Source organism: Papio anubis, chromosome 13 (assembly GCF_008728515.1).
Source record: "Papio anubis isolate 15944 chromosome 13, Panubis1.0, whole genome shotgun sequence".
Taxonomy (NCBI): domain Eukaryota; kingdom Metazoa; phylum Chordata; class Mammalia; order Primates; family Cercopithecidae; genus Papio; species Papio anubis.
In genome coordinates this window covers 44,723,523-44,748,714 of record NC_044988.1, presented here as the reverse complement: position 1 = coordinate 44,748,714, position 25,192 = coordinate 44,723,523, and the positions used below count along the sequence as shown (strand labels likewise).

Genomic DNA, 25,192 nt, shown 5'->3' with positions numbered 1-25,192 from the left:
ATGAAACCTCAGTAAAAACTCTGGACACTGAAACTTGGGTGAGTTTCCCCGGCTGGCAACATGCCTTGATAATTTTCACACTTTGATGCTGGACAGATAACACAACCCTGAAGACAATGGAAGCTCTGCATTTGGATCCCTCCCCAATGTCACCTGATATATCTCTTCTTTTGGATGATTCTAATTTGTATCTTTTTGCTGTAATAAAATTATAATAATACATATTAATAACTTAGTGAGTTCAGTGAAACTTTTTAGTGAATCATCAAACCTGAGAGTGGTTGTGGGAATCCCTGGATTTATAGCCAGCTGGTCAGAAGTGAGAGTTGCCCTGGGAACCCCCACACTTGTGGTTGTTTTCTGAAGTAAGGGCAGTCTTGTGGAGAACTGTGCCTACAGACTTTGCAGTTGACAAACTCATTGTAGAAAACTCTTGCAGAAGCCAGTTTTGCAACCAAAAGAAATCAGTCTTGGAAAGGATTTTTAAACAGATGAGGTATATGCAAAGATAATTTTACTTTTACTGATCTTACGAGAAAAGCACACTAGTGGGCCTAACCCCAAGCATTTTTTTTTTTTTTTGAGACGGAGTCTCGCTCTGTTGCCCAGGCTGGAGTGCAGTGGCGCGATCTCGGCTCACTGCAAGCTCTGCCTCCTGGGTTTCATGCCATTCTCCTGCCTCAGCCTTCCGAGTAGCTGGGGCTACAGGCACCCGCCACCATGCCCAGCTAATTTTTTGTATTTTTTTAGTAGAGTCGGGGTTTCATCGTGTTAGCCAGGATGGTCTCGATCTCCTGACCTCGTGATCCATCCGCCTCGGCCTCCCAAAGTGCTGGGATTACAGGCTTGAGCCACTGTGCCCGGCCTCCCCAAGCCTTTTTGTGTTTCCTTTTTTTTTGTTTTTGTTTTTGAGACAAGGTCTCACGTTGTCACCCAGGCTGGAGTGCAGTGGCATGCAAGGCCTTCTGCCTTGACCTCCCAAAGTGCTGGAATTACACGACCAACTGCATCCAACCTTTTTTTGCTTTAGACCTACCTGGTGATTTCTTTATCACAAATATCGCTTCTTGACACCAAACGACACTTATGAAACATTGCAAAATATTACCTTACCATCTGACAACAACTCCACAGGGTTATTATCACCAAAAGCAAGGTTGCTCCCTTGAACCTAGTGTTAAATTGATGGGACAAAAACTAACTGCTGCCAGCATATTGGACACAGATAATGTTACCTTGACCAACTGATACCTGTTTTCAGGATAGGCCCTGATATCACCTAAGGTTCATTTTCATGCACACTCCCCACCTCCCAAACATCTTTAAATAATTTAATTCAATAAGGAGGAAATCTGGGCCTTGATTTGAGTTTAAAAACTAAAAACTGAAGGGGAATTTTTGACTGCTTTCTTCTACACAAAGGGTCTTTATGTTATGCTTTCTAAGAGGCCTGAAAAGTAAGACTAATGCTATATGCTATGGTTCAGAAGATAGTAAAGGAGTTCCCTGTCTAAGGCCAGGGCCTTACCTAGGAATTTTATAAAATGGGACAGACAATGTTTCCGAATAGACAGGAATTAGATACAATATAGGCTTCTCAAAGGAGAACATGTGCTGCCCTGTCTCAAAGACCAAGAAGATTTCAGAGTGGAGTTCAAGATGAAGAAGACGAAGGGTATACAGATCTCAGACAAGTTGCTCTATGCTTTCAACAAAGATGCTGCCTTTTTCTTGTCACTTTTTTTCTTGGTTTTACCTTTCTGACCCTCTTCTCAACTCTAGAGGAAAGCTTTTATCACCCTTAGGAATGACCAAGTGTAGCCTATTTGCAGTGTAGGTTTGGGGCGACAGGGATTTTTTTTTTTTTTGAGACGGAGTCTCACTCTGTCACCCAGGCTGGAGTGCAATGGCGCTATCTCAGCTCACTGCAAGCTCCACCTCCTGGGTTCAAGCAATTCTCCCGCCTCAGTCTCCTGAGTAGCGGGGATTTGTGGTGGCGCGTGCCACCACACCCAGCTATTTTTTGTGTTTTTAGTAGAGACGGGCTTTCACCATGTTAGCCAGGATGGTCTCAATCTCTTGACTTTGTGATCCACTCACCTCAGCCTCCCAAAGTGCTGGGATTACAGGCGTGAGCCACTGTGCCCAGCTGGATTTTTAAAAATACTACAATATCTATCACATGAGACTCAACTCAGCACAACAGATTCAAGGATTACACATGGGTATCAAGTCCATGATGCCAAAGAAAGGAACAGCATACATTCTCTGAGCTGTTCTTTTTTTTTTTTTTTTTTTTTGGAGACGGAGTCTCGCTCTGTCGCCCAGACTGGAGTGCAGTGGCCGGATCTCAGCTCACTGCAAGCTCCGCCTCCCGGGTTTACGCTATTCTCCTGCCTCAGCCTCCCGAGTAGCTGGGACTACAGGCGCCAGCCACCTCGCCCGGCTAGTTTTTTGTATTTTTTAGTAGAGACGGGGTTTCACCGTGTTAGCCAGGATGGTCTCGATCTCCTGACCTCGTGATCCGCCCGTCTCGGCCTCCCAAAGTGCTAGGATTACAGGCTTGAGCCACCGCGCCCGGCCTGAGCTGTTCTTTAAACATATCTTTTTCCAGGTCTTGGTGGTAAGCTGCTGACCAAGGTCAAGAATTTCCTGCTTACTGTTTATTTTCATCAGGAACCCCAATAACACATGGAATATGCTATTTTTTTCTATTTTCCTCTCTATTCCAATGACCCTACTCTCCTACTAGTAAGTTAGAACAAGAAGTGTTGTTTTTAGGATAATTTTTAAAGTTTTGGAGGTATAGAGTGATGAGGTTGCACAACAATGTGAATGTAATGAATGCCATGGAACTGTAAACTTAACAAATAAAATGATAAACTTTGTTATGTATATTTTACCACAATAAGAAAATGCTGCTGGGCATGGTGGCTTACGCTTGTAATCCCAGCACTTTGGGAGACTGAGGCAGGCAGATCACCTGAGGTCAGGAGTTCAAGACCAGCCTGGCCAACACAGTGAAACCCCGCCTCTACTAAAAATATAAAAATTAGCTGGGCTCTGAGACTCTGTTAAAAAAAAAAAAATGCTTTTTAATGTGACAACCTTGGCATTTGTAAAACACCCTGAAATTTAAAAAAAGAAAACCGTTGAAACAAAATTATTATTATTTTGAGATGAGGTCTCATTCTGTCACCAGGCTGGAGTGCAGTGGCACAATCTCAGCTCACTGCAGCCTTCGCCTCCAAGTCCAAGCAATTCTCCTGCCTTAGCCTCCCGAGTAGCTGTGACTACAGGCATGCACCATGCCGGCTAATTTTTGTATTTTTAGTAGAGATGGGGTTTCACCATATTGGCCAGTCTGGTCTTGAACTCCTGGCTGCAAGTGATCCACCTGCCTCAGCCTCCCAAAGTGTTTGGATGACAGGCGTGATCCATTGCACCTGTCCCAAAAATCTTTAAAAATTTTATGGTGCCATGTTGATAGTTAATTAGAACAGAAGACAAAGGCAAACATTCAACATACCTCTTTTTCTCCTTCTTCTACCCTAACCAGTAGGCAAGAAGTAGGAATGTGTAAAAATATACTAAATTGAACCTGAGGGTTTCAACCATTCTTTTTGGTGGGGACTAATTCCCATCGCCCCAGGCTAGAGTGCAGGGCTTCGACCCTCAGCTCACTGCAGCAAGTCTCGGGCCCTGGGTCTACGCCCCATTCTCCTGCCTCACTCCTGAGTAGCTGACTACAGGCTTTTTCCCCACCTCGCCCGCTAGTTTGTTTTTTTTTTTTGAGACGGAGTCTCGGCTGTGTCACCCAGGCTGGGAGTGCAGTGGCTGATCCTCTGCCTCTACCCAGCCCTACTCCCAGGTTCAGGCTTTCATTCTCCTGTCTCAGCCTCCCAGAAGGTGACTACAGGCTTCACCACTCCCCATGGGTTTTTTTGTATTTTTAGTAGAGACGGGGTTTCACCATGTTAGCCAGGATGGTCTCGATCTCCTGACCTCGTGATCCGCCCGCCTCGGCCTCCCAAAGTGCTGGGATTACAGGCTTGAGCCACCGCGCCCGGCCTTTTTTTGTATTTTTTTAATAGAGACGGGGCTGGTCTCGATCTCCTGACCTTGTGATCCGCCCGTCTTGGCCTCCCAAAGTGCTGGGACTACAGGCTTGAGCCACCGCGCCCAGCCGGGTTTCAACCATTCTAAGATGAAATAATGAAATCAGATTGAATTAGAAGCTGGGAATTTTGTACAATCTGAATTGTATCTTCAGAACTAAGTCTACATCTTAATTTTCTCCTTACCTAAATTTTCAGCAAGAAAATAAAAACATATGACAGCTTCCCAGCTCTGCTGCTGCAGAACTTTCATGGCCATTTCCTCAGCCCTGCAGCTGTTTGGACGATTGTACTCTATGTATGTGTAAATCCACACTTCAACTTCATAATGAGCATGGTCATATTTCCCCCTCCTATCCATATATACAACAGTGAAATTATACCTGTAATCTAAATAGTTTGTGGCATTTCGTCTCATATGAAGGGGAAATGTATAACTGCACTAAAAAAATTAAATTCTATGATTCTAAATAGTCCTCAAAAAAAATGTTTCTACATTCATTGGTAATGATGTTGACTATGGAGAAAATGCTCTAAAACCACCATCAGTGTACTGCTTATTTATGCTGTTAAATTACAGATTTTATGAGATAAGTAAGCTTCAGTGAACGCTTGCAATACTAAATAATTCTGAATCCCAGAAGTCCATGTCACTGAAACACAACAACAACAAAAAATAATTTCCAAATGGTCTGTAGAGATAAAATTACAGCCTAGTTTTCTTAGTGTTTCTTCTCTTTATGTGGTTTAAATTATTATTTATATATTCCTTTACAAACATATTTATATAGCTTTTAAAATACTGTTTATAAAATATTCCTTAAATCCTATGTAACAAAAAGAATTTTATTGCTTACATCAAATTTGTAACACAAATACTAGGATAATATTATGAAGATTTGAAAATTTTATACGAAGCTCCCTGATTGGAAAAGATAAATAAAGGGCCCATAAGGAGATAGAATTCAATTCCCTTCTTGATCTCCAAGAGCTATTTATTTGTTGCTCTATGTTGATATTTTTTACTTTCTCTCTTGTTTTATTGATATTTTTGTACTTTGAGCTCCCGTGGAGGATAGGAATAATATTGTTTGTTTGTTTGTTTGTGATGGAGTCTTGCTCTGTCACCCAGGCTGGAGTGCAGTGACACGATCTTGGCTCACTGCAACACCTGCCTCCCCAGTTCAAGTGATTCTCCTGCCTCAGCCTCCCATGTAGCTGGGATTACAGGCTCCTGCAACCACACCCAGCTACTTTTTGTATTTTTAGTAGAGACGGGGTTTCGTCATGTTGGCCAGGCTGGTCTTGAACTCCTGACCTCAGGTGATCCACCCGCCTTGGCCTCCCAAAGTGCTGGGATTATAGGCATGAACCACCATGCCTGGCTAGGGATGATATTTTAGATGCTCATTAAATATCTGACAGTGAAGACGTGTTGGTTAGCAAAAATAAAAATGGGAGAACTATATCACCCAAATATATATTACTAGCCAGAAGTAATGGTTCACAAACATGCTTATGCAGGAGAGACCAAGCTGGCTATACCAGAGAACATACAAGAATTGCACCCAGAATAGAGAAACAGGAGAGGGAGGCCAACAGAAATATAAGAAACAGGAACATACACATTCAAAAATGATCAATAAAAGTTAAATGATCCAGCGCTGGCAGCATAGTGAAACCCTGTCTCTCCCAATATTTTAAAAAATAGGCAGGCATGGTGGCACACACCTGTAGTCCCACTACTTGAGAGGCTGAGGTGGGAGGATCACTTGAGCCTGAGAGGTGGAGGCTGCAGTGAGCTGTGGTTGTGCCACTGCACTCCAGCCTGGGCAAGAGAGCAAGACCCTGTTTCCAAAAAAAAAAAAAAAGAAATTAAATAACAAGACTGCCTGGCAGCATCTTATAGCCTAAATTCAAAGAAGAGATTCATTTTTCCCTCTAGGAGATAGGTACCAGGGCAGAGGACAACCAGTTTGCACAGTGATATCAATGAAGAAAGCCTGTGATTCAAGACTCAAAATACTGGCCAGGACAAAAGGGAGAGAAAACAATGGACTAAGACAGTCCCAGCCCTCCAGGCAGTACAACTATTTTAACTCTGTATTAATTAGGGATTCAATTTCCATTTGCAGAGTTTACTTAGTGCAGTGGTTTGTTCTATGTCAACTTGAGTAAGCTGGATTACATTTCCAAAATTCCCTTCTCTGGAGAGTTCCAAATTAGAATTGGCTAAAAGATGATTTGACTAAGATTTGGGAGGTAGCAGTGAAGCAGGAACCATAGTGTCCAAAAGTCATTGTGGTTAGACACAGAAAGAGGCAGACATAGATGACCAGCAGCTTCCAGTTTGTCCTTATTCTTTTCCAGTTCATATCTGGGTCTTCTTTCCAATTCCTGATCCTGTGGACCAACAATGGTCCCAGACCCAACATATACTTGGCAGCTAACTCACTGAGGTGGTAGCTGAACAGCAGCACAGCTTTCCATTAGTCTTCCTAAAAGCCTTCTTTTTTTTTTTTTTTTTTTTTTTTTGAGACGGAGTCTCGCTGTGTCTCCCAGGCTGAGAGTGCAGTGGCGTGATCTCGGCTCACTGCAAGCTCCGCCTCCCGGGTTCACGCCATTCTCCCGCCTCAGCCTCCCAAGTAGCTGAGACTACAGGCGCCCGCCACCACGCCCAGCTAGTTTTTTGTATTTTTAGTAGAACCGGGGTTTCACCATGTTAGCCAGGATAGTCTCGATCTCCTGACCTCGTGATCCACCCGCCTCGGCCTCCCAAAGTGCTGGGATTACAGGCTTGAGCCACCGCGCCCAGCCCCTAAAAGCCTTCTTATTGTCCTCGTGTGGCAGCTGGATTTGCTTGGCTTCTCAGGCTGAGTTGTTACTTACTACCGCTCTAATCTTCCATTGTACCTGTTGGACCTTCACTTCCACACTTCTTCCCATAATTGTATAAGGTCTACTTCCTACTACAAAAAAAATATAGATGGAAAAGGAAATTCTTGTCCCAAAACTTCTAGTGGTCCTGCTTCCCTAACCAAAAACGTTATTAATGTCAGAAGTAACTAAACTCACAGAATCATTCTAGAATAATTATTTTTGGTTTAAAGTTCCAGTTTAAGAACTCTAGTCAACCAGGCGCAGTGGCTCACGCCTGTAATTCCAGCACTTTGGGAGGCTGAGGTGGGTAGATCACAAGGTCAGGAGTTTGAGACCAGCCTGACCAACATAGTGAAACCCCATCTCTACCAAAAATACAAAAATTAGCTGGGCATGGTGGCACGTGCCTGTAATCTCAGCTACTCAGGAGGCTGAGGCAGGAGAACTGCTTGAACACGGAGGTGGTGGTTGCAGTAAGCCGAGATCACACTACTGCACTTCAGCCTGGGCAACAGAGCAATACTCCGTCTCAAAAATAAAAAAAGAAAAAGAAAAAGAACTCTAGTGTTGTTTGTAGATGTGATACTAGGAGAACACTTAAAATTGCCTGGTATAAAGTCTGAAATGACTAACTCTGATTAGATCTCTGATCTCACAGAACTTTGAAACTAATTAGGGAGATATAAGATTTATCCAAATGAATTACACAGATATTTATGCATATGTATGCCAGATATTGTTTTGCTAATTACATTACTGTTCACTACCCCTTTCTCACTTGTACTTTGCAGTTAGGAGTGACTATGTAACAGAATTCTGTCCGATGAAGCATAACACCTGCCTGGCGGACGAGGCTTTTGGGAGAGCTTCTGTTTTCTAAATAAAAAGAGGTGGAATTGACAAGCCTATTCTTTCATCCTATGCCCTTTCTCCTACCTGAAATCCAGATGTGGTTCCAAGAAGAGCAGTCATCTTCTGTTCATCAGTCAGCCCAGTCAACATGAGAAAAATGCCAAGTAAATTCAAAGATACTGGCCCTTAAATCATCCAGCTACAATGCTAGCATCTGTCTATCTCTTGACATCTTTTGCAAAAGCCAGCTGAAAGCATTGTTAACTGAGAAAATGTTAATCTAAAACGAGTACTACAGAAAGAAATGAATATAGGATTTTAGGATAGGATGATGAGGCTTAGAAGAAGAGACATAAGAGGTATGATTAGGTTTGGATGTTCAAGAGAAGGAAAACATGGATACGAAGAAAGTGATTAAAGGGCATTTCAGATGGAGAGAATGGTGTGCAGAGGGGCACATGGAGAAAAGCATAAAACAAAACCAATATTTTAATTCCTGCATGAGGTAAGGAGTTTCTATAGTAGGGTAGTGCACTGAGAATATAAAGAAAAGAAAGTTACCAGGATAATGTAGTGACAGGAAATATTTACCAAAGGCCTTTTATGTGCTAAGCACTGTATCCTGGGGATACAGTTATAAACAAAACAGAGACTCTCCCATCATGGAGTTCAATTCTCTGGGAGATGAAGGGTAAAATATGCATGATGAAGGGAAAGAACAGAATGTAAACTATTTTTTCCCTCCAGAAGCTTGGTGACAAACAAAAGGAGAAAAATGGGTCCACTGGACATTATAAATAAAACAAATAGGCTGGGCACGGTGGGTCACGCCTGTAATCCCAGTACTTTGGGAGGCTGAAGCGGGCAGATCACGCGGTCAGGAGATCAAGACCATCCTGGCTAACATGGTGAAACCCCGTCGCTACTAAAAACAAAAAAAATACAAACAAAACAAAACAAAATCCGGGCATAGTGGCGGGCACCTGTAGTCCCAGCTGCTGGGGAGGGTGAGGCAGAAGAATGGCATGAACCCGGGAGGCGGAGCTTGCAGTGAGCCAAGATCACGCCACTGCACTCCAGCCTGGACGACAGAGTGAGACTCCATCTCAATCAATCAATCAATTAATCAATCAATCAAACAAATATAAAATGTCTCTGAAAGATGGGAAGAAGGCAGGGTAGCTAGGCATCTTGGGATCCAAGACATGACAAGGTGGTGAGTTCCCTGCTGGGTTTCCTTTTGCTTTATATATTTCGGACTGGGCGCTGGATGAGCTAGCAACTGGAAGTACCCCAAGATAAACCTGCTCCCTCTAGCCAATGGACCAGGAAAGAGGAAGTCTAACAAGACAAAAACATTTTAGATAATTGTTGCCCGATTAAACCAAATGCCTTGGAAAAAACCGTGGCCCTAACACCATGATGAAAGAAGGAAACTTGAGCATCAAGGAAAAAGAAAAAACAATGAAAACAGTGAAAATTCGGGTAAATACAACATACCTTACTTCTCCTCTTGAGTTTTCTAAATTATGTGGGGGGTCTTTTTGTGTTTTTTTTCTTTTTTAAGAAACAATCTCATTCCGTCACCCAGACTGGAATGCGGTGGTGCAATCATAGCTCACTGCAGCCTTGAATTCCTGGACTCAAGCAGTTGTTCACCCCAGCCTCCTGAGTAGCTAGGGCTACAGGCACATGCCACCACACCCAACTAATGTAAAAGATTTTTTTTTTTTTTTTGGAGAGGTAGGGTCTTGCTATGTCGCCCAGGCTGGTCTTAAAATACTAGGCTCAAGGGATCCTCCTGCCTCCTAATCCCAACTAGGATTACAGGTGTGAGTCACTACATCCAGCCCCTCTAAATTATGTTTGATGATTGAAGCCCTCACGTGGCTGTAAGAAGGCGCCCTACCCCCCAGTTCTGCTGCAGTGTATCAAAGATGCTCAATTGGGAGCCTGATTTTATCCCTGTCTAACAGTAATGTCCCCAACCCATAGTTAGTGGGAGCCTGATGGAGAGTAGTAATGAGGCATTCTTTTCCCTCTCAGCCAGGGTGACGTCAGCAGAGGCCTAATGGAGAGCCTGGATCACCGTCTCCACTTAGCAGTAACAAGGCAACAAAGCACCTCCTAGCCCTCCATCCCAAAGAGATGGCCAAGTGGGGAACCTGGGCTTCCACCTCCACCCAGCAGTAATGAGGTAGCACTCTTCTCCTCTCACTGATGCAGTGTCAGACAAGGCCTGCTGACATAAATAAGATCCAGAGTCTCAAAACATAATTCCCCAAATGTTTCGAATATAGTTGAAAATTGCTAGTTATATGAAGAACTGGGAACATCTCAACCTTACCAAGAAAAGAAAACCAACAGATGCCAACACGGAGATGACACAAACTTTGGAATTCCCTGACAATACTTTAAAGCAGCCATCATAGTCAAACTTCGAAAAACTAAAGATAAGGAAAAAATATTGAAAGCCATGAAAGAAAAATGAAGGAAAAAGACCCGCTCAAATGACAGCCAGTTCCTCATTGAAAACCATGGATGTTAGAAGGATTTAGCAAACAATTTTCAAGTACTAAAGGAAATACCTGGCAATGCAGAATCTTATGTCTTAGGAAAATGCGTTTCATGAATAAAGGGAGGCTATCAAAATACTCTTTTTTTTTTTTTTTTTTTTTTCCTGAGACGGAGTCTTGCTTTGTCACCCAGGCTAGAGTGCAGTGGTGCAATCTCGGCTCACTGCAAGCTCCGCCTCCCGAGTTCATGCCATTCTCCTGCCTCAGCCTCCCAAGTAGCTGGGACTACAGGCGCCTGCCACCATGCCCGGCTAATTTTTTGTATTCAGAATACTTTTTTTTTTTTTTTTTTTTGAGACGGAGTCTCGCTCTGCCGCCCAGGCTGGAGTGCAGTGGCCGGATCTCAGCTCACTGCAAGCTCCGCCTCCCGGGTTCATGCCATTCTCCTGCCTCAGCCTCCCGAGTAGCTGGGACTACAGGCGCCCGCCACCTCACCCGGCTAGTTTTCTGTATTTTTTAGTAGAGACGGGGTTTCACCGTGTCGGCCAGGATGGTCTCGATCTCCTGACCTCGTGATCCGCCCGTCTCGGCCTCCCAAAGTGCTGGGATTACAGGCTTGAGCCACCGCGCCTGGCTCAGAATACTCTTAACTGAAAAAAAAACTAAGAGTATCTGTTGCCAGCAGACCTACTCTGAAATAATGACCAAAGGAAATTCTTGAAACAGAAAGGAAATAATAGAAGGAAACTTGGGACATCATGGAGGAAGAAATATTGGTAAATGCAATAGACTTTACTTCTCCCCTTGAGGTTTCTAAATTATATTTAATGGTTGAAGCAAAAATGTGAAGCCTGTCTGATGTGCTCCTCAATGTATATAAGGGAAATATTTAAGACAATTATAAATAGAGCAGGGTAAATGGACTAAAAGTTTTGTATACTTCACTCCAACTGGTACATGTCAACAGAAGTAAGCTATGTTAAATTATGTATGTATAATGTAATACCTACAGCAAACATTAAAAATTTATATGAAGAAATACACTCAAAAATACTAGATAAATGAAAATGGAATTCTAAGAAAAAGTTCAAATAACCTGCAGGAAGGCAGGAAAAAGAAAATAAACCAAAAACAAAGGGAACCAACAGAAAACAAAAAACAAAATGCCAGAATTTAGCCCTAACATATCAATATCATATTAAATGTAAGTAATCTAACCATATCAATTAAAAGACAGAAATTTGCAGCATGGATTAAAAAATATGGCCCAACTCAAGAGGCTGAGATGAGAGAATTGCTTGAGCCCAGGAGTTCAAGTCCAGCCTGGGCAACATAGCAAGACCCTATCTTTAAAAAAAAATGTGATCCAGTTATCTGCTGTTTACAAGAAACGTACTTTAAATATTAAAAGATTAGTTGAAAATAAACAGCTGGAAAAGTCATATGGTTCAAACATTTATCAAAAGAAAATAGGAGTGGCTGGCTGCACTGGCTCACACCTGTAATGCCAGCACTTTGGGAGGCTGAGGTGGGCAGATCACCTGAGGTCAGGAGTTTGAGACCAGCCTGGCCAACATGGTGAAACCCCATCTCTACTAAAAATACAAAAATTAGCCAGGCATGGTGGCAGGCACTTGTAGTCATAGCTACTCGGGGGGCTGAGGCAGGATAATCATTTGAACCCAGGAGGCAGAGGTTGCAGTGAGCCGAGATTGCACCATTGCACTCCAGCCTGGGGGATAAGAGCGAGACTTTGTCTCAAAAAAAATAAAAAAGAAAACAGGAGTGACTTTATTAATATTAGATAAAGTAGACCTCAGAGGAAAAAAAAATATACCAGAGACCGAAACATTATTTAAGGACAAAAGGGTCCAGCCGAGCTTGGTGGCTCACACTTGTAATCCTGGCACTTTGGGAGGCCGAGGCAGGCAGATCACGAGGTCAGGAGTTCAAGACCAATCTAGCCAGCATGGTAAAACCCCCTTTCTACCAAAAATACAAAAAGTAGCCAGGTGTGGTGGCGTGCGCCTGTAGTCCCAGCTACTCGGGAGGCTGAGGCAGGAGAATTGCTTGAAGCTGGGAGGCAGAGGTTGCAGTGAGCCGAGATCTGTGCCACTGCCCTCCAGCCTGGGTGACAGAGTGAGACTCCATCTCAAAAAAAAAAGAGAATTCTGGCCAGGTGCAGAAGCTCATGCTTGTAATCCCAGTGCTTTGGGAGGCCAAGGTGGGAGGATCACTTGAGCTCAGGAGTTTGAGACCAGCCTGGGCAATATAGTGAGACCTTATCTCTATACAAAAAAAAAAAAAAAAAAAGAAAAAAAGAACTCAACAACACCATCATCTGGAAGGATCTAATTGACATTTATCAAATATTCCATCCAACAAAAAGCAGAACATACAATCTTTTAAAGCACCAAAGTAACATATACAAGATAGACCATATCCTGGGCCAGAAAAGTCCTCAGAAAACTGAAAAGTGTTGAAATAACACAGAGTGTACTTGTTGTCCCTATTTCAGATAACATGACGGTTTATGTAAAAGATCCCAATAGATCTACAAAAAACAGAGAAAGGAAAAGAAAATGAAAAAAAAAACCTTTAAACTTAATTGGTGAGGTCAGCAAGGTCTGAGATACAAGCTAAACACACAGAAATCAACTGTATTTCTATATCTAGCATTGAACACTGAAATTAAACAATCACTCCGAAAAATAAAATACTAGTTGTAAATCTAACAAAACATGTATGGGACTTGTAGGCTGAATGCTACAAAATGCCAGTCAAAGAAATGAAAGAACGAAATTAACAGATATACTGTGTTCAAGGATTAGAAAACTCAACCTAGTAAAGATCTTAATTTTCCTCAAATTTATATATAAATATATGACATATTTTTGATGTCATATCTAATTATATATAATTAAATATATAACTTATTTCTATAACATATGTTTATATATCTATGTAATATGTAATATAGAAATGTATACATATATTATAATATATTTATATAATATAATTATATACATATAAATTTATATACAAATATATAAAAAATATTTTTTAAAAAGCTAGGTGTGATGTATACTTGTAGTCCCAGCTATTCAGGAGGCTGAGGCAGGAGGATTGCTTGAGCCCAGGACTTCCAGGCTATAGTGCACTATGCTGAGTGATCAGGTGTCCACATTAAGTTCAACATCAATATGGTGACCTCTGAGGAGTGGGTGACCACCAGGTTTCCAAAAGAGGGGTGAATTGGACAAAGTTGGAAATGGAGCAAGTCAAAACTCCCATGCTAATCAGTAGTGGGCCCTTGCTTGTGAGTACCCAAAGCACTCCAGCCTGGGCAACATAGTGAGACCTCATCTCCTACAAAAGAAAAAAATCCCAGCAAAAGTTTTACAGATACAGACAAACTTATTCTAAAGTTTTTGACAAAGGTGAAAAGGCAATTCAAGAAAACAAGAATAACCTTTCTAACAAAGGTGCTAGAGCATTCAGACATCCATAGACAAAAAAATGAACCTCCGCTTAAACCTTACAAAAATTAACTCAAAGTAGATCACAGGGTTAAATATCAGACATTAAATGCTAAAGTTTTAAAGAGAAAACAGAAGAAAAATCTTTGGGATCTAGGGCTTAATGAAGAGTTCTTAGACATGACAACAAAAGAGTAATCCATCAAAGAAAAAAACCTGGTAAGTTGGACTTCATCAAAATGTAAAACTTTTAGTCTGTGAAAGACCTATAGGGAAGATGAAAAGACAAGTTACACAGACGGAGAAAATATTTGCAAATCACGTGTGTGACAAAGAACTCTTATCTAGACTATATAAGGAATGCTTGAAACTGGGTCTCTTGCCATGGCAACATGATTGGGAGCACCAGGAAGCCAGGGTTGGAGCAGGATGCCATGGATTGCTTTAACCCTTTTCCTGTTTAGAAAAACAAGGGGCAGCTCACTGCCAGTGCTCATTTAATTTTACATAAACAGGCTCTTTGAGGCTGAAGCAAATCTGACTGATTTTCGATGTGAAAATAAAATATAAAAACCGTTCCTGAAGCTATTTCTAAAGAGAACTAACATAAAAATAGTCTGAATCATCAGAATTGTCTATTTTGGAAAAACCGGATTCGTCAAATGAATCTTCGGGCAACAACTGTTTGAGAACGATGTTAACATCATGTGTAGGAATGTTATATTTTCTAGGATCTGGCAATTTCAGTGATTGAGAATCACTATATTTTGCAAATGGAAATACCACTACTAAAAACAAAATACTATAAACAGAGTGATGTCTTTTGTTTCCAAAGGCAATATTCTAGAACTATGTGAAAATAGTAATGAAAGTGAGATATTTTGTGGCAAAGTTATCTCTGGGTAAACACTGCAGCCACAAGTGCTGCTGGAGAGTGTTCTCAGAGCAAATGGGAAAGGGGTTAAGAAAATGGCACACAAACTGGACCTGGGGGAAATTGCCGGCTTGGATAAGGTCAAGCTGAAGGCCACAGAGATGCAGAAGAACACTCTGCCGACCAAAGAGACCACAGAGCAGGAGAAGAGGAGTGAAATTTCCTACGCCTGTCATCTTTGAGCCCTGACTTGAGATGTGGAGGAAGAGCCAACTACAAGTTGGATACGCCCCGCAAACCGCACTGTGAACCAAACCTGGGCTCTCCGCACCGTGCCACCGACCTGTGAGTCTCTGAGGGGCGCTCCAATGGGACTGCCAAATTCTCCGGCTTGCCCCTGAATATTATAGAAAATTATCTGTGGCCGGTTGCAGTGGGTCACACTTATAATCCCAGCACTTTGGGAAGTCAAGGCAGGCAGATCACCTGAGGTCAGGAGTTCGAGACCAGCCTAACATGGTGAAACCCTGTCTTTACTGAAAATACCAAAATTAGCCAACTGTAATCCCAGCTACTTGGGGGGCTGAGGCAGGAGAATCACTTGAACCCGGGAGGCAGAGGTTGCAGTGAGCCGAGATGGCGCCACTGAACTCTAGCCTGGGTGACAGAGGGAGATTCTGTCTTAAAATAAATAGATAAATAAATAAATATGTATATATGAAAATTATTTGTATGAATAATGAAAATAAAACACAATTTGTGGCCAAAAAAAATAAAAAAAGAATGCTTGAAACTCAACAGTAAAACCACTCTAATTAGGAAACAAGCAAAGGACATGAAGAGACATTTCATCAGAGGATGTACAGATGGCAAATAAGCACACGAAAAGATGTTTTATATCAGTATCCATTTGGGAAATGCAAACTAAGACCACCCTGTGAGTAGAGTGTAAAGAAAAAATAGTGACAATACCGAATTCGGTGAAGATGTGGAAAAACTACATTTCTCATACATTGTTGGTGAGAATGTAAAATGGCTTAGCCATTCTAGAAAATAGTTTGGCAGTTTATTTTAAAAACTAAGTGTGCAACTATCATACACTTCAGTAATGATACTTCTGACCATTTATCTCAGAGAAATAAAAACTTATATCTACACAAAACCATATGTAAATGTTCATCAAACCTTTGTTTGTAATAGGGGAAATCTGGAAACAACCACAATGTCCTTCAATAGGTGGATGGTTCCACAAATTATACCATTCATACCATGGAATTCTATTCAGAAATAAAAAGCAATGAATTATTGATACATAGATAAACTTGGATGGGTTTTAAGAGCCTTAAGATGAGTGATAAAAGCCAATCTCAGAAGGCCACATATTACATGATTTAATATAGATAATATTCTCAAAATGATGAAATTATAGGAATGGAGAAATGATTAGTGATTGCCAAGGGTTAGGAATTGGGAGGAGGAGAAAATGACTCTAAAGGGGTAGCACAAGGGGTCTTCATGGTGGTGGAATAGTTCTGTATCTTGATTGCGGTGGCAGGAATCTACAACGTGTGATAAGTGACAGATAATTATACATACACATTGTTCCGAGATCAACTTCCTGATTTTGTCATTATACTATAATTAAGATATAACCATTGGAGGATATGAGTGAAGGGTTCAAAGGACCTTTCTGTATTATTTTTGCATCTTTCTGTGAATCTATAATTATTTCAAAATACAAAGTGAAAACACACAGATCTATACACTGTAGGTTCAAGAGAAAGTTTTTGTTTAAGGTGAGGAAAATCTGCCTTGTTTATAGATATTATGAAGGTATCAAGAAAAGGACCAACAGTGAGAGAAATACAGTATTTGCAGTGTTTACTCAGCCTTTTTTCTAACAGATGACCCCTACAAAGCTTCATTTTCTTCTCTTCTCCCACAGCGAAGTTTTTTTTTCAGAATTCTATTTCCTTGAGTTTGTATTGTGAAATACAATACCTTGGACGGTATGAGGGAAATACCTTGGATGGTATGAGGGAAATTCTTTACTTTTCCATCGAGGTAGCAGGGACAAAGACAGACAGGTACTACTTTGAGAAGAGCTTGATGGCAGATCTTCTCTGTGGGGAAAAGGTTATCTGCTAAGACTGAGGATGATTCAAGGTTAAGTGTGAACCTGAGAAGTATTGACATGACTTGAAAGAGTCATAATGGGTTATACAATGGAGAGGAAACAAAATTTTTTTTTTTTTTTTTTTTTTGAGACGGAGTCTCGCTCTGTAGCCCAGGCTGGAGTGCAATGGCCGGATCTCAGCTCACTGCAAGCTCCGCCTCCCGGGTTCACGCCATTCTCCGGCCTCAGCCTCCCGAGTAGCTGGGACTACAGGCGCCCGCCACCTCGCCCGGCTATTTTTTTTTTTTATTTCTTAGTAGAGACGGGGTTTCACCGTGTTAGCCAGGATGGTCTCGATCTCCTGACCTCGTGATCCGCCCATCTCGGCCTCCCAAAGTGCTGGGATTACAGGCTTGAGCCACCGCGCCCGGCCTGGAAACAAAATTTAATGAAGGACCAGTTGAGTGATCTTAAGAGTTCAGTGGAAAACTGGTAAGATACTTTGTTGAGCGGTAAGATACTTTATTAATCTTTCTATGAGTGGTAAGATACTTTATTAATCTTTCTATGATTCTCTACATTTTTTTGCTATCTTCAGGGCTACCAAGACATTCAAGGGATCATCCAATCAGGATGGTCTGAAGATGAGGAGGCTTTCGTATGTACCCAGCACACATCAGCCTACTTCTTGTGAACTTGTAGAAGGAGGAAGGAAACCCTACAGTGAGACTGAATTTCCTGCTAGTCAATGTATTAAAGTCAGAGTTGTTTGTCATAATAGATAAAATGTTTCTTATATAGCTGCTTTTGTGAAATATGATTCAAACTTGCCACATTAATATGAATTTTAACTTAAGGGACCTACATGATTTTGCTGCATTCTTTAGCAACACTTGTGGCCTAGGAGAGAGAAAGCAGACATGGCCTAATTCTGCCTCTTCTATCTTTTGAATTGTATAAAAAGAGTGAGAAAGACTCCCACATGAGCAAAACAAACATAGCATTGATAAGAAATATGGAACATTAAAGTGTTTCTCACTCTCCCTTCAAATAAACAATTTTGTTTGTTTTGAGACAGGGTCTTGCTCAGTCACCCAGGCTGTGGTACAATGGTGATCATAGCTCACTGTAACCTCGAACTCAAGTGATGGTGGGTTCAAGTGATTGTCCCACTTCAGGCTCCTGAGTAGCTGAGACTACCACACGTGCCACTGTGCCCTGCCAATTCTTTTTAGATGTTCTAACTACTCATCTCTAAGACTTGTCATTAGAGCTGGTAAATAAATCATCTCTGCACAGATGAAGTGGTATAAACTGGTGAAACTTGATTCTTAAAATGTAACTGGAAAGTTTCCCATGACTACTAAATATTTCCAGATACACTGATTAAAATCCAGGGTAAAAATTTAAGTGATTCTCTTAAATTTAATGTGTTATTCAATAATATACAGTTGGCCTGCCCTATCTGTGGGAGATTGTTCCAGAACCCCCGTGGATACCATAATCCAAGGATACTCAAGTTCCTTAGTTAGCACTCACAGGGAGAGGTGGGATGGAGGGGGTGGGGTGAGGAGGTGCCAGATTCTGCATCTGCGGATTCTACCAATGCAGAATGCAGGTACTGTTTTTTCCATCAGGGTTGGGGTTGGTCGAATCCACGAATGTAAGAACCTGCTGTTAGAAAGCCAACTGTATTTCAAGAACCTATCATCATATAATATTTTTTTCTAGTTTATCTTTATCTTATAAAATGTTTAAGCTAGGCAGTGATGCGTGCCTGTAATCCTGGCTGACATAAAGGGAATAATTTGAGCCCAGGAGTTTGAATCCAGCCTGGGAAACATAGCAAGACCATATCTCTTAAAAAAAAAAAGTTAAAAATTTAACTCCTGGCGAGTAGCGGTGGCTCAAGCCTGTAATCCCAGCACTTTGGGAGGCGAGGCAGGCGGATCCACGCGAGGTCAGGAGATCAGAAGTTCATCCCACAGCTAACGGTGAAACCCGTCTCTACTGAAATGCAAAGTGCTTGAGGCCTGTAGTCCCAGCTACTTTCGGGGGAGGCTGGCCCGGGAGAATGCGTGAACCGAAGGAGGCTGCAGTGAGCGAGACTCGCGCCACTGCACTCCAGCCTGGGACTAAAAGCGAGACTCTGTCTCAAAAAAAAAAAAAAAAGTTAAAAAATTTAACTCCTAGTAAGAAAAAATTAAAATATATACTAACTGCCAGACTGAATAGTATTTACCATCTACGCCTTTCCTTTTCATTAAATATTATACTTAGAAAAAATCTGATCATGACTCATCTGCTTGAGAAGCATTTCCAATATAATTTTCGTGAATGTATTAAAATGTGTAATATATGTTGATTTGGTCAATTATATATGACTAACTTTAATGAAAAACAATCTGAGGAAAAAATCTATGTCTTATAATCACAAGAAAAAATGTGCACTTTATAATTTCAATTTATATACATATTACAGTTACAGAGAACTATGATGGGTTCATCAATACTTTCTTTTTTTTTTTTTTTTTTGGACACAGAGTTTCACTCTGTCACCCAGGCTGGAGTGCAATGGCATGATCTTGACTCACTGCAACCTCTGTCTCTCGGGTTCAAGTGATTTTCCTGCCTCAGCCTCCCGAGTAGCTGGGATTACAGACACATGCCACCATGCCCGGCTAATTTTTGTATTTTTAGTAGAGATGGGGTTTCACCATGTTGGCTAGGCTGGTCTCAAACTCCTGACCTCAGGTGATCTGCCCATCTTGGCCTCCCAAAGTACTGGGATTATAGGTGTGAGCCACCACGCCTGGCCCTAAAGTACTTTCAGATATAAAATGTATTGGATTACAACAAAATTCTACAGGGCAAGTAGAATGGGAATTAGAGTTCAAGGAGAATAAGCAAATATGGAAAAATTTTAAATGCTAATAATTTTTATTAAAGAGCAAGAATTCTGTATTCCTTAAAATAAAGATGTATTTATTCACATTTTTCTGAAAATGAATAATAGTGGCTATGAAATCACTGTGGGTATTTATACTACACTTCATGTAACATTTTTATTTTAAAATATCTCTAATGTGCTAGAAATTGCATCTTTTGGAATGATTAAAATGTTGAAAAAATGCTATATTTCAACTTAAAATATTTGGCAGGGGGAATTATAGCAGCAAAAAAATGTGAAGACTGTTGTCATAGGCATCATCTAAGGCTGGAAAGTGGGATATGCTGAGTGAAGTGGGATGCAAAAATGACTAAAGTCAAGTTAACTGAGAAAAAGAGGTTCAATGGATAGAACAGTGCTGGAGAGTTGCCTGGATTATGATCACAGCAGAAAGCTCCAAGTTTAAAATCTTGGAGATAAAAAGAGTTCTCAGTCAAATAAAATATGCAGGCCTATGCTCGAGAGGTATTGATTTTTTGAAATTATAAATATATGTTCCTTGGGGCAAGGAATGTCTTTAAAACACTACAGATAAAAATGCAAAATTTAAAAACCCATCATATGATTATAAATTATTAATACAAAACTCTCTAATTAAAAAATTGCATACCACCTAAATGTGCAACGTTTGAAGACTATTTAGCTACATTATAGTATAGCCAGTAATGTAGTCACTAAAAACAGTATTTATAAATAAGGGGGAAGAAACAAATCTTTTTTGTAGAAGAATTCCAAATTATATATACAGAGAAATACTCCCCTCTCTAGGAGGTGAAGCTTCATTCCTGGGTGCCCCTGACCCCCCTGGGAGTGGGCTAGACTTAGTGACTGTTTCCAAAGAGTAAGTAGGGAAAGGAAAAAACAGTAACTTTATAGTGGGGAAACCTAACAGACATCACCAAAATCATGATGAAGGTTAACATTACTCATGGTGTCATGTTCATATCATATAGCTGATCAGATGTGACCAGAAGGACACTTTACTTTGGGGTATTCTTTCCAAAATCCCATATCACCAGTGTAATCATGAGGAAAACATAGACCAACTCAGATTAGGGGACATTCTACAGTGTATCTAGCCAGAATTCCTCAAGACTGTCACGGTCAGGAGAATGGCTTGAATCTGGGAGGTAGAGGTTACAGTGAGCCAAGATTGTGCCACTGCACTCCAGCTTGGGCGACAGAATGAGACTCTGTCTCAAAAAAAAAAAAAAAAAAAAAAAAGACTGCCAAGGTCATGAAAAACAAGGGAAGACTTAGAAACTGCCATAGACTGGAAAAGACCGGGGAGGACATGACAACTCAAAATAATATGGTATCCTGGACAGGATCCTGTAACAGAAGGAGGACATCAATGGGAAAGTTGGTGAAACACAAATACACTCAGTAGTTTAGGTAACAGCGTTATAGAAATGTTAATTTCTTGATTTTGACACCCTTACAATGCTAATATATTAACAACAGTGAAAACTTAGCAAAAGGTACACAATAACCCTCCGTACTATCTTGGTAACTTGTCTGTAAAATAAAATTATTCAAAAAGAAAAAGTTTATTTAAAAACAATGATTACAAACTATGTTTAAAAATCCAGGTGTGGTGGCTCATGCCCGTAATCCCAACACTTTGGGAGGCTAAGGAGGAGGATTGCTTGAGCCCAGGCATTCAAAACCAGCCTGGGCAACACAGAGACCTCCTCTCTACAAAAAAAAAAAAAAAAAAAAAATTAGCCAGGCATGTTGGTGCACACATGTAGACCCAGCTACTCGGGCTGGGAAGATCACTTGAACCCAGGAGGGTGAGGCTTCAGTGAGGTGTGATTGCACCACTGTATTGCAACCTGGATGACAAAGCAAGACCCTGTCTGGAAAAAAAAAAAAAAACTATACAAATGAAGACGGGAAAATAACTCACAAACATTTTAACAGGGTAATTTGTAGATGCGAATTTAAAATTCATACGGCTACTGCACATCATTTTCTTTTTTTTTTTTTTTTTTGGGGGCGGAGTCTGGCTTTGTCGCTCGGAGGCTGGAGTGCAGTCAGCCGATCTCAGCTCTGTAAGCTCCACTTCACCAGGTTTATGCCATTCTCCTGCCTCAGCTCCCGAGCAGCTGGGACCACAGGTGCCACCCTCGCTTCCAGCTGGATTTTTTTGTATTTTTTTTTAGTAGAGCGGGGTTTCACCGTGTGCCAGGATGGTCTCGGTCTCTGACCCGCGTGATCCACCGTCTCGGCCTCCCAAAGTGCTGGGATTACAGGCTTGAGCCACCGCGCCCACGACCCCTGCACTTTGTATTTTCCTAGAATTTTTTGGGGGCGGAGTCTGGCCGGGCTGGAGTGCAGTGGCGGATCTCGGCTCACTGCAAGCTCTGCCCCAGTTCGCCATTCTCCTGCCTCCAGCCTCCCGAGTAGCTGGGACTGCAGGCCAGCTGCCTAAGCCCGGCTAGTTTTTTTGTATTTTTTAGTGGAGACGGGGTTTCACCGTGTTAGCCAGGATGAATATCGATCTCCTGACCTCGTGATCCGCCCGTCTCGGCCTCCCAAAGTGCTGGGATTACAGGCTTGAGCCACTGCGCCCGGCCAATATTTTGTTATCTGTACATAAACTCTGTTTTCTCCAAGACACGTTAGGTTTCCACATTATTCTAGGTTAATGTCTTAACAAATCTTAACAAATATTTTCTTGACTAAAGGACACACATAAAACATACTTAAGCAGAAATCTTCTACTAACCACTGCGGAGGAACTAATAAGTTATGAGCTATAATATAAAAAAAATAATAGAATAACAATGAGATACCTAATACACATCTAACAGAATGGCCAAAATCCAAAACACAACACCAAATGCTGATGTGCATGTGGAGCAACAGGAACTCTCATTCATTGCTGGTGGGAATATAAAATGGTACAACCACTTTGGAAAACAGTTTGGCAATTTCTTAAAAGCAAAACATATTCTTAAACATAAACATATGAATCAGCAATTACAGAACTTGGTCTTTACACAAATAAGTTGAAAACTTATGTTCACACAAAACATGCACATAGTTGTTTATGGCAGTTTTATTCATAATTGCCAAAACTTGGAAGCAACCAACATGTCCTTCAGTAGGTGAATATTCGAATAAACAATGGAATATGATTTGGAACTAAAAAGAAATTACCTATTAAGCCATGCAAAAACATGGAGGAAACTTAAATGCAGGTTACCAAGTGAAAGAAGCCAATCTGAAAAGGTTACATACTGTATGATTTGGAAAAGGTGAAAGTATGAAGACAGTAAAAAGATAAGTGGTTGCCATGACTTGGGGAATGGATGGATGAATAGGCAGGGCAGAAAGGATTTTGAGGGCAGTGAAACTGCCTCATTCTGTATGATGTTACAGTGGCAGATACATGTCATCATAAATTTGTCCAAACTCACAGAATGCACAAAGCAATAGTGAACCCTAATGTAAACTATGGACTTTGGGTGATATGTCAATGTAGTTTCATCGATCATAAAAAATGTAACACTTTAGTGGGCGATGTTGATAGTGACACAGGCTATGCAGGTGTAGGGGTAGAGGGCACATGGGATACATCTGTATCTTCTCAATTTTGCTGTGAATCTGAAACTGCTCTCAAAAAAATAAAATCTTAAAAAAACAAAAACCCAGGCCAGGCACTGTGGCTTACGCCCATAATCCTACAATTCTGGGAGGCCGAAGCAGGAGGATTCCTTGAGACCAGGAGTTTCAGATCAGCCTGGGCAACATAGGGAGACCTTATCTCTACAAAAAATTAAAAAAAAAAAAAATAGCTGGGTATGGTGGTATGTGACTGTATTCCCAACTACTCCAGACGTTGAGAGGCAAGGATCACTTGAGCCTGGGAGTTTGAGGATGCAGTGAGCCGAGATCAGGCCACTGTACTCTGGCCTGGGCAACACAGCAAGACCCTGTCTCAAAAAATCATAATAAAAAAAGACCAATCCAACAAGAAAAAAAAAAAAAATCCCCAAACAGCAAAGTCAAACCAGTGATTTGTCATTCAGCAGTCCTTAGAAGTGAAGTTTTGGCCGGTATGACTGGCTCAAGCCTGTAATCCCAGCACTTTGGGGAGGCCGAAGCGGGTGGATCCTGTGATCCAGGAGGTCGAAGACCATCCCTGGCTAACATGGGTGAAACCCGTCTCTACTAAAATACAAAAATATGGCCGAGGCCCGAGGTGGCAGAAATGCCTGTAGTCAGCTACTTTCGGAGGCTGAGGGAGATAAAGTGAACCAGGGCCGGAGCTTACAGTGAGCGAGATGGCCACTGCACTCCAGCCTGGGCAAGCTGAGACTCCGTCTAAAAAAGTAGAGTTTCATACAGAACTTTTCCCTCTATATCTAGTTGGATTTTAGACCCAGTCACAGCATAACCCTATGCATACATGGAAGATAATTATTTATTTTTTCCCCTAGGTTGTAAATATGGCTAAGATACTAATATGCACATTATATATGTATGATCTAATTTAATCCTCACAATAGCCCTCCAAGGCAAGTGTCCTTATTCACATTTCACTGATAAGAAAATAAGTACATGAAGTTAAAGGAGTTGCCTAATAGCACTTGTGGAAAGTGACAGAGCCATGATCAGAACTCATGCTTGACTCCAAAGCCTGTGCTCTCTTTTCTTATGTCATATCAAAGTTGTAACTATTAGTTTTTTCTTTGCAATTGAACATTGAGCATGTGAGTTACTTTTCCTAAATATTAAGATACATTAAATTTGCGTTTAAAGTAAAGCCTCTGGTGTCTGTCTGGCTATCAGAGCTCAACCTCACATCCCCTGCTTATCAATGAGCTCATAAGAAAGCACATCGCCAAAATGTTGCATGGTACAATATTTACCATCACTAGTCCTAGGTGAGGGTTTTCCAGGAAAAAAGAAAGGGGGGTTCCATTATCAAATAACTTTAGACTGATGGCTAAAAACCCATTTTAGAAATTCACAAAGCAAATTTAATATATTAACAGCTTTGAGATGTCTTACTTTAAAGAAAGCCATGCAACTTTGACTTGGTGTTTCTCGAATTCACTTGCCTATAGAATTTCCTTTTCCCTAATTTACGCCTTTTAACTTCTCAAGCTATACTATTGTTCTCAAAAAACACTCTGAGAAAGCTGACCTAGAAGAATCAATGGCACAAAGACAATAAAAGACATCAGTAGGTTGGTAGGTCTATTGACCAGAGCAAGAGATCGTTTTACTTTCAAAGCTACACACCTCACACACCAAAATCACGGAGTAAGAACACGGAGGAGAATGAGAAAGAATGTAGACAAAGGAATAAGATGAAGAATGGACAAAGGCAAAATCAGGCAGCAGAGTCAAAGAGGAGTATGGCATACACACATGTGGGATAAGAGAAGCC

General features: G+C 41.1%; 2 protein-coding genes across 3 annotated transcripts in view; one reads left to right on the top strand and one right to left on the bottom strand.

Moving 5' to 3' along the window:
- Positions 1–25,192, bottom strand: part of CCDC171 (coiled-coil domain containing 171) — a 501,053-nt gene that overhangs the window by 417,955 nt on the left and 57,906 nt on the right. The window lies entirely within an intron of this gene.
- LOC108582397 (thymosin beta-10) lies at positions 14,815–14,961 on the top strand. Its single transcript, XM_031654759.1, has one exon. The coding sequence runs from the start codon at positions 14,815–14,817 to the stop codon at positions 14,959–14,961; it is 147 nt and encodes a 48-aa protein (XP_031510619.1).